The following is an 11,100-nucleotide window of genomic DNA, read 5'->3' on the forward strand; positions in this document are numbered from 1 at the left end:
GAGAGGTAATGTACTTCATAGTAGTAAAGATGCTCATATCTCTTAATGTTCCCGTTTTAGAGCCCTTGTTTACGAGAGTTCTTTACTTCGAATGATCGTCCTTGTCATATCCCTAAATATTGATCATTCCTCCTGTGGCACCCTTAATACAGACAGGGTCAGCTACTATTGTTCTAAATGGAACTGTATGCTCGCTACTAGTCTATCATATTTGGGTTACGAAAACCATTTCAAATGGTTGCATGTGCTCATCTTTAACTGAACTGCTTTTGTGGAAACAATTTAGCCGTCGAAAGGGTTCATGCAACGACGAGGCCTGTGATGAGTGATCCACGTGACGGTGTTTACGCCATAATAACAGGTTCCATCCACCTTGCCTTTCAATTTTAGCCCTTTTCTCAGATATTTTTGCGAATAAATGTGTTAAAAATATACTTGATTAACTGTCTTGGCTGGTACAGTGTTACGTAGAATAAACATAGAACAAAATTACGTGCCCCCCTTTGCATAATATCAGTTCCCGAAAGCCTCGTTTCGATACCTTGAACTGTTCACGCAACGAATGGGTTGTTATGCTACTGACCCAGCACACACATGCATAGGAGGCTTTGTGATACCAAATCCATACACTCTCTCTCTCTCTCTCTCTCTCTCTCTCACACACACACACACACACTCTCTCTCTCTCTCTCTCTCTCTCTCTCACGCACACTTGCGGAAGCACTGAACCACCTCGGTCAGTCTTCTAAAGGCGCATACACAATGGACCAAAGAAGGCCAACGGATGACAGCCAGTGGACTCGGCCGAATGTTGGTCGCCAACGCATAGTCGTTCGTCCTCGACCAAGGGATTCGGCCATGTGGATTCGCAGTCGGCGCTGATAACTTGCCGACGCTGCTCCCGTTTTGTAATTGTTGTGAAGTAGCGTTTTAATCACAATGTCACTGGCCACTGTTATGAGGGAAAAAGATGATTTAGGAATTGTCACTTGTACAGCTTTTATTTTACTGCAAGGAGCTGATCATCAGAAAACTCTGGTGAACGACCTCTCTTTTAAAAAGTACAGAGCGTTATTGTGTAAAAAAATTAATGTCTGACCTTAAAACAGAACAGGAAATGGGCTATTTCAGAGTGAAAGCTACAAACTTCGAATCAGAGTTGAATTATGTAGGCCCCAAAATTTCCAAAGATGGCACCTCTTTTAGGCATCCTCACAAGCACTCCGAGCTTTTCTTTATTGTACACGACCAAAAGATGTCAATAAAGACCCCATTTTCTTTATTACATCATCGCATTATTATCTAACAGCTCGCTTATTTCCCTCGAAGCGACTAACCCTTTCAATTTGTTTTTATAATCGTAGGTTGTAGGGCCCCATAAACATAATCGTATGTGATGAAACACTATCATCTTTAATGTTGCATCCATATTTCAGCACTTTTAAATACAATGAATACAAGCCCTTTCAAGAGACACAGCAGATCGGTAAGGAGCCAAAGAACATTTGACCTGGCGTCCACACTAGGAGAGAGGTCCAAAGGCCAACCAACCACCAACGCTTTGATGTTACCGCCAGCAGACGGAACCGCTGAAAGGGGCCTATAGTCGCCTTTCACAATCATTTTATTTGCTTTCCAGTGCACTTTGCATCCTACAGGCCAATTCTGGTGTTTTCGTTGCTAAATTTCGTACCAGAGAAGACTGACCTATGATTCAATCTAGCCGTAGCCTATTTCTTTTTACAATTTGCAAGCATCGTATGGCTATTATGTTGGTTCTTTTCAGACTTGCAAATGCGTCTGTAACCCCATTATAAGTGTACCATGTTTTTATATGTACCTCAACTCACGACTGCGATTCCATAACATGTGCATCCCTTGTTCTCCTATTCCAAAACTCTCTGGCATGCGTGAGTGAATGAATGTGGGAGTGTTTCATTTTGCTGTACGGTGGTTTAGTCTGCTGTAGAGAATCAGTGCTAGTCTTACAGAATGGCCAACCCTTGTAGTTTTCAGGTAGGCAAAGAGGTTTGTTCCCTTTGTGTGAAAGTTACCAGTGTTAGGTTGGTGGCGGAAGCCTCATCTCTGGGCCTTCCTAGCCACGAGGCTGTATGTGAGAAGTTTTAGTGTGAGATCGGAAGTCTGCTTCCACCTCTCCGAGGGTCTGCAGCCGAGGTCTCTTCGAATAAGGGTGAGTTGATCTAACCGCGTGGCGCGTTGTCTCATAGCGGGAGGGGAGCTTTTAGCTTATGGCCTCGCGTTTTGTCTTATAAAGATTGGTTTGCTGGGTCGCAGCAAGGAATGCAAGGCTTTCGCAGACTTTCAGTTTGATTGTTAATGCATTCTTTGGTCCGTAATAAGAACGTAGCACAAAGGGGTTGCATATGTTGAAGCGATCTCGCATAGGAAGTGCGCCCTCGGCTCAGTGTGAATGTTTGCGTACCTGCGACTGCGTGTTTATACATTCTAATCTTTTCCGAATCTTGATAATTTTTGCCTCTTTGTGAATTTTCTTTGTTTCATTACTATATGTCCGTTGGAAACCATCCAAGTGGGTTAATATGAGAGTTTGTTGGCCCTCTGCCATTACCCTTTGCCTGTTCAAATGTGACCTCTGTAAAATGTTAATTGTTTGCGGCTGCGTGGTTTAATGTTGCTAAAATATTGCAACGGTATGTAGAAACTGTGTTTCCGCAAACCGCGCGGCCACATGAGTTAACTGTGAGCTAACTTTCCCGTAGCCCACTGTCTCGGTCCTAGAGTTTACTTATTGCTCTAATTTTGGAATATTAAATATACCCTGTCCGGATTATTCAATTGCATTTGTGGTTTGTGATTTCATGTTAATCGTGTATGTGTGGCCCTCGTTGAGGCGGTTTCTCCAAACAGAGGTTCTACTTTAAATGCAACCGTGATATTCAGATCTACTCTTTTATTTAATCATTCCTCAACACTGGGGGACAAACCACCCAGCTTCGTTGCATGTTGGTGTTGGGGCCGTCCTTGCTGTTCTTTGAGTGAATCTGGGTCTGAATGTCGGGCATGGATGTGTGTGATGTCCTTAGGTTAGTTAGGTTTAAGTAGTTCTAAGTTCTAGGGGACTGATGACCACAGATGTTAAGTCCCATAGCGCTCAGAGCCATTTGAACCATTTTTTGGGTCTGAATGCGGGTATCAAACCTTTCCCGTCCCCCTCTAATTACGAGCGCGATTCTGAATTAAGAGATCCTGTTGTGAATAGTATATTACATTACATTACATTTATCATTTTCCATAGCGTTTCACAAGCAATCGTACTTAGTTACCAGGCAACAGCTGTTATATAGATGTCTTAAGAAATAAATAATTTTGTTTCAAGTCCTATCCAGTGTACCGATGTTACGTCTCCTTTAACTACGCTATTTACCTTGTGGTTTCCTTCTTAGCCCATACACAGCGTTTGCTTGCGCACAGGTTCCTTTTTTATTTAAAACAATTTTTTTAGAATAGATCTTGTTTTCAGGAACGCTGCTGCAAGATGCTCTAAGTCACAATGTTCACACAGTTTTTACTTTATTTCAATATTTGATTCATGTGAACAATACCTGTATCATATTGATTTGATTTGACTTTAATTTTATTTTAACAGGGAAGCTAAAACAGCTTAGTAGGTCTAACCCACCACTGCCCTCACCAAAACTGAGTTTACTGTGTGGTATCGCTCCCTGTATATCTAGTAAAGCCAGGCAATGCCCTTGAATAGTGCAAGGTGTCCCTTTATTAGTTTTTTGTTAGACACAATTTTTTCAGGTCTAGTTGTCCTGAAGATTCTGTATCTTTTGCTCTCCAATGCCATTCAATCAAAGATTAGGTGTGATGCAGTTTCTTCACCCTCACCACAGATCCTATCTGGATCATATTAATAATTACATCCCAATTTTTTGAGTGAATTTTCTTTTATGATTTTTTTCTTATGACTAGATTAATTAATTTTCCAACTCAGTCAAACCTCTTGTTTGTAGTGTGGCTAAAGTTGGTGGCGACCCAATCCTTTACTTCGATGCGGTTCTAGGCGCTGCACTCCGGAATCGCGCGACCGCTAGGGTCGCAGGTTAGAATCCTGCCTCGGGCATGGATGTGTGTGATGTCAGGTTAGTTAGGTTTAAGTAGTTCTAAGTTCTAGGGGACGGATGACCTCAGATGTTAAGTCCCATAGTGCTCAGAGTCATTTTTTCTTTTACTTTGATTTTAATGTCCGACAGCATTTCCATTTGCTTGTGGCTCTTTTAGCCATCAGGTTATAGGTCAGGGCTCCAGTCATCTCATAAACACTACTTGAGTGTACGTCACTTACAAGGCCAACCGCTTCACTGGCTCCGATTTCTCGTCCGTACACACTAAGCGAATCGTGGTCTACGAAGCGATCAGCTGTCGTTCTTTGGTCTTCGCTGACCTAATATGTGTCATCTTAAGATAGGTTCTTTTCCACTTTTTCAGAGCTGTGTCTAAATTACTCGAACATGCAGGCGTGCCACCTGATGCAGCAGGCGTAGAACTGTTGGGAACGGTGGTATCTGTGCGCAGGTACCCAAGTGGTCTTCAGACATCGAGTTTGCGGCGCGGCTGCAGCACAGTCGTACCACGGAGCCTGGAGCAGACGGGGGTTCCCCGCAGCCGCTGCAGAGGCGCCACCTGGACGCCGCGCTGGCGCTGCTGGTGCTGGGGCTGGCCGCGGCCGCAGCCGCCTTCGCTGGAGAGCTGGCCGTACACGCCTGGCGGCGAAGGCGGAGGGTGGAGGCAACGCGTTCCTCTCACTCGCGCCGGGCGGCGCTCTTGGGAACGGCTCCTGCATTTGGAAAGCTCTTGGATATGTAGCCGACATAAACCAACCACAGATCTGCTTACAGGCTGCAACAGCTCACAAGTGGAACAGAGATCCAGAAAGCGTGAATAAATTTCTTTATTTGCATCTATGATGACGAACTTGTCAGGTCCTCGAACAGATTTGTTTTAAAAACACATTCTAATAAAATGTATCGATAGTGGCATCATCAAAGCATAAAGACAAAATCAGCTCAGCATATTTGCAAGTATATAAAATATGGTATATATATGGTATATACTAGGGATATCTTGTTAACAGCGCTACAATTGTTTTGAATGATACGCTGTTAACAAGATGACTCTAGTATACAGGGTGGTCCATTGATCGGGACGGGCCAAATATCTCACGAAATAAGCGTCAAACGAAAAAACTACAAAGAACGAAACTTGTCTAGTTTGAAGGGGAAAACCAGATGGTGCTATGGTTGGCCCGCTAGATGGCGCTGCCATAAGTCAAACGGATATCAACTGCGTTTTTTTAAAATAGGAACCCACATTTTATTACATAGTCGTGTATTACGCAAAGAAATATGAATGTTTTAGTTGGGCCACTTTTTTCGCTTTGTGATAGATGGCGCTGTAATAGTCACAAACATATGGCTCACAATTTTCGACGAACAGTTGGTAAGAGGTAGGTTTTTTAAATTAAAATACAGAACGTAGATACGTTTCAACATTTTATTTTGGTTGTTCCAATGTGATACATGTACCTTTGTGAACTTATCAATTCTGAGAACGCATGCTTACCTGAAAATACCACATTAATGCAATACATGCTCAAAATGATGTCCGTCAACCTCAATGCTTTTGGCAATACGTGTAACGACATTCCTCTCAACAGCGACTAGTTCGCCTTCCCTAATGTTCGCACATGCATTGACTATGCGCTGATACATGTTGTCAGACGTTGTCGGTGGATCACGATAACAAATATCCTTCAACTTTCCCCACAGAAAGAAATACGGGGACGTCAGATCCGGTGAACGTGCGGGCCATGGTACGGTGCTTCGACGACCAATCCACGTGTCATGAAATATGCTATTCAATACCGCTTCAACCGCACGCGAGCTATGTGCCGAACATCCATCATGTTGGAAGTACATCGCCATCCTGTAATGCAGTGAAACATCTTGTAGGAACATCGGTAGAACATTACGTAGGAAATCAGCATACATTGCACCATTTAGATTGCCATTGATAAAATGAGGGCCAATTATCCTTCCTCCCATAATGCCGCCAAGGTCGCTGATGTTCCACTTGTCGCAGCCATCGTGGATTTTCCGTTGCCCAATAGTGCATATTATGCCGGTTTACGTTACCGCTGTTGGTGAATGACGCTTCGTCACTAAGTAGAACGCGTGCAAAAAATCTGTCATCGTCCCGTAATTTATCTTTTGCCCAGTGGCAGAACTGTACACGACGTTCAAAGTCGTCACCATGCAATTCCTGGTGCATACAAATATGGCACTGATGCAATCGATGTTGATGTAACATTCTCAACACCGACATTTTTGAGATTCCGATTCTCGCGCAATTTGTCTGCTACTGATGTGCGGATTAGTCGCGACAGCAGCTAAAACACCTACTTGAGCATCATCATTTGTTGCAGGTCGTGGTTGATGTTTCACATGTGGCTGAACACTTCCTGTTTCCTTAAATAGCGTAACTATCCGGCGAACGGTCCGGACACTTGGATGATGTTGTCCAGGATACCGAGCAGCATACATAGCACACGCCCGTTGGGCATTTTGATCACAATAGCCATACATCAACACGATATCGACCTTTTCCGCAATTGGTAAACGGTCCATTTTAACACGGGTAATGTATCACGAAGCAAATACCGTCCGCACTCGCGGAATGTTACGTGATACCACGTACTTTTACGTTTGTGACTATTACAGCATTATCTATCACAAAGCGGAAAAAGTTGTCCAACTAAAACATTCATATTACGTACTACACGAATATGTAATAAAAATTGGGGGTTCCTATTTAAAAAAAAACAGCAGTTGATATCCGTTTGACCTATGGCAGCGCTATCTAGCGGGACAATCATAGCGCCATTTGGTTTCCCCCTTCAAGCTAGACGAGTTTCGTTCTTTGTAGTTTTTTCTTTTGATGCTTATTTCGTGAGATATTTGGCCCTGTCACTATCAATGGACCACCCTGTATAACATGTTTTACGTATACGCTTAGATCTGCGCTGGCCTACTACACTATGAACAGTGTGGCAACAAAACTAAGAGGTAGGTGAATCACAGCGCTTAGCGCCTGCGGGTCACGAGAAGTGGGTGTGACCTTGAGGTGTCTATTTCTGTGACGGTCATTTTAGCATTACTGGACATTAATATGAGCTGTGTCATCCTCCACCCTTCTCATGGCTGCAGCTCTTTTGGTGACTCTTTCAGTGATGTGTCCGAGTGTCTGTGGAGCAATGACAGCCCATTCTTCCTCAAGAGCCGAAACAACAGAAAGTAGTGGTGCTGGACGCTGGGGTCTGGCATGAAGTCGACGTTCTAACGCGTCTCAAAGGTGTTCCACTGCGTTCAGATCGAGGCTCTAGGTAGTCAAGTCGATTTTAGGAATATTATTGTCCAAATCATTGCCTCACGTTTACTGCCATGCTGATATAATGAATGATCTCCCTGAGTTGTTGCTCTACTGTACGCGGGACACAGTAGTGTAAAAACCATGGATATTAAGAAAGAAATAACACGTTTCACTTGTTTATTACAATCAAACTGTGAAAGGAATACATTTCGCATGTCACTAGACAGGGGGAGCTTCAAAGTTTTATGTTCACACAGACACAATGCCATGCACTCAGCAAGAACATGATCCGTTGCTCGAGAAACATCGAAAACGTAGTCCATTTTATTCCACACACGAATCTACAGGTCCCAATTTAATGAATCGACAGCTTCAAAACTCATTTCAGGTGTTGAAGAGTAGCTATCTTGGGTGGGACAAAGACTCTCTTACGTACCCCGACGGAAAATACCGCAAGGTGTGAGGTCTGGCAACCTAGGAGGCCAAATGCAATGTACAAGATCCTGTTGTCCAGCACTTCCAATCCAGCGTTGTGGGGTAAGGTTGTTAAGGTAACGGCGCACCTCAAGGTGAAAGTGAGGTGAAGCGCTGTTATGCAAAAAAATGAAAACATTGGAATATTCGTGAATTTGAGGAAACAGTCAATTCTGAAGCATGTCCAGGTGTGACATTTCTGTCTCAGTTTGCTCTGCCAATAAAGAAAGGTCCATATACTCTGTGAACAGAAATGGCATAAAACACAATCACTTTCGGTGTATCTACACTACTGGCCATTAAAATTGCTACACCAAGAAGAAATGCAGATGACAAACGGGTATTCACTGGACAAATATATTATAATAGAACTGACATGTGATTACATTTTCACGCAATTTGGGTGCATAGATCCTGAGAAATCAGTACCCAGAACAACCACCACTAGCCGTAATAACGGCCTTGATACGCCTGGGCATTGAGTCAAACAGAGCTTGGATCCAGTTGCTCAAACACCATTGACCAGACGTTTTCAATTGGTGAGAGATCTGTATCCAGAAAGGCCCGTACAGGACCTGCAACATGAGGTCGTGCATTATCCTGCTGAAATGTAGGGTTTCGCAGGGATCGAATGAAGGGTAGAGCCACGGGTCGTAACACATCTGAAATATAACGTCTACTATTCAAAGTGCCGTCAATGCGAACAAGAGGTGACCGAGACGTGTAATACCATCACGCCTGGTGATACGCCAGTATGGCGATGACGAATACACGCTTCCAATGTGCGTCCACCGTGATGTCGCCAAACAAGGATGCGACCATCATGATGCTGTAAACAGAACCTGGATTCATCCGAAAAAATGACGTTTTGCCATTCGTGCACCCAGGTTCGTCGTTGAGTACACCGTCGCAGGCGCTTCTGTCTGTGATGCAGCATCAGGGATAACCGCAGACATGACCTCCGAGCTAATAGTCAATGCTGCTGCAAACGTCGTCGAACTGTTCGTGCAGATGGTTGTTGTCTTGTAAACGTCCCCATCTGTTGACTCAGGAATTGAGGCGTGGCTGCACGATCCGCTACAGCCATGCGGGTAAGATACCTGTCATCTCGGCTGCTAGCGATACGAGGCCGTTGGGACCCAGCACGGCGTTCCGTATTACCCTCCTGAACCCACCGATTCCATATTGTACTAACAGTCATTGGATCTCGACCAACGCGAGCAGCAATGTCTCGATACGATAAACCGCAATCGCGATAGGCTACAATCCGACCTCTATCAAAGTCGGAAACGTGATGGTACGCATTTCTCCTCCTTACACGAGGCATCACAACAACATATCACCAGGCAACGCCGGTCAACTGCTGTGTGTATATGAGAAATCGGTTGGAAACTTTCCTTATGTCAGCACGTTGTAGGTGTCGCCACCGGCGCCAACGTTGTGTGAATGCTCTGAAAAACTAATCACTTGCATATCACAGTACCTTCTTCCTGTCGGTTAAATTTCCCGTCTGTAGCGCGTCGTCTTCGTGGTGTAGCAATTTTAACGGCCAGTACTGTATTTCGTGTTCGACGACGACGCCAGGATTTTGTGATCCCCAAATTCTTACATTATAGCGATTTACTTTACCCACTGCAGGAAACGCCGATTCGCCTGAAAAGATGAGTCGTTCGGAAAAAGTGTTCCCTGCCATATCCTGGAGAACTGAAACACAAACTTCGTACCTTCTGTTATGGTCGCCAGGACGCATTTGCTGCAATAACTGCAACTTGTTAGGCTGCATATCCAGGCGTTGTTTCAGAGCACTCTACAATCTTGTTTGAGGAAGCTAAAGTTCCTATCCTGCCCGGTTTGTAGACTTCTGAGGGCTCCGCGTGAACGCATCTCGGATATGCTTGACGTTGTCGTCAGACGTGCGCGGCCGACCTTCCATTTGCATATACAACGAACTTCGAAGAAGTTTTATATGCAGCTCATAAATCTGCTTGTGCAAAGGCTACTCTTCTAGCTGAATCGGCTAGGAATGCACGTTGTTCTTGAACAATGGATTGCCCTCACGCAAATTTCAGAACAGAACACAAAATGGTTTCTCTTGTGGCGTAATCGGGACGTTGGAAAAAAAAGTACACCACAGGCCATGAAGGCCCAACGGCACCGACTGGCCGCTGTGTCATCCTCAGCCCACAGGCGTCACTGTGGACGCGGATATGGTGGCGCATGTGGTCAGCACACCGCTCTCCCGGCCGTATGTCAGGTTTCCGAGACCGGAGCCGCTACTTCTCAATCAAGTAGCTCCTCAGTTTGCCTCACAAGGGCTGAGTGCACCCCGCTTGCCAACAGTGCTCGGCAGACCGGATGGTTACTCATCCAAGTGCTAGCTCAGCCCGACAGCGCTGAACTGCGGTGATCTGACGGGAACCGGTATTACCACAGCGGCAAGGCCGTTGGCAATCGGGACGTAGCTACAAGCAAATAACAGTGCAGCTGTATCAAAACTCGCTCTATTCAGTGACATGTGCAAAGTGTTTCCATCTTTTATAGTTTGTAATAAACAGCTCAAATCTGTTCTTTCTTTTTGAATCACCCTGTGTGTTCGTATGCTTCCATATTTAACGTTTTCTTAAGTGCAATAAGTGAGAAACATCGCCATACCATCATACTAGCTCCACGGTACGTCATAGTTGGCACTACACGTGATGTCAGGTAACGTTCTCCAGGTATTTGCCATATCCAGATGCTTCGAACGGATTGTCAGAGTGTAGTGTCGTTCGTAACTCCAAGTTACTCGTTTCCAGTTACACACCCTTCTGTGGTGTAGCTCTTTATACCACCTCGAATCTCGCTTACCACCGACTACATGAATGTTTAGCTTTTCAGGAGTTGCTCGAACATTATGTCCCGTTATTTTTAACTGTCAGGTCAACTGCTGGTAGCTCTTTGGGACTCACGGGTAACTACTTGCGCCGATTTCATGCAAGTTACAACAACGCCACCCGCAATACTCGGAAGTCCCTGGCCGTCAGTACACGAGATCTGGATTGTCTTGATTTATCTTGTTTCTTCACGTTCCTGCTTCACAGTCAGGCCACTAACAGTTGTCTTGGACAGCATTAGAAGAGTTGAAATATCCCTGACGGGCGTCTTACTCAGGTGACATACAATGACTAGTCCACATTTGAAGTCAGTGATGTCTTCTGGCCGATCCTTTCT

The 11,100-nt window shown here is 44.7% G+C and overlaps 1 protein-coding gene across 1 annotated transcript in view; it reads left to right on the top strand.

Moving 5' to 3' along the window:
- LOC124775797 (glutamate receptor-like) overlaps positions 1-4,854 on the top strand; it is a 47,520-nt gene extending 42,666 nt beyond the window's left edge. The window contains exon 4 of the mRNA XM_047250628.1: positions 4,564-4,854. Coding sequence (XP_047106584.1) covers positions 4,564-4,854 — 291 coding nt within the window. The remainder of the gene's footprint in view (positions 1-4,563) is intronic.
- The last annotated feature ends 6,246 nt before the right edge of the window (positions 4,855-11,100 follow it).

This window comes from Schistocerca piceifrons, chromosome 2, assembly GCF_021461385.2.
Source record: "Schistocerca piceifrons isolate TAMUIC-IGC-003096 chromosome 2, iqSchPice1.1, whole genome shotgun sequence".
Classification (NCBI taxonomy): domain Eukaryota; kingdom Metazoa; phylum Arthropoda; class Insecta; order Orthoptera; family Acrididae; genus Schistocerca; species Schistocerca piceifrons.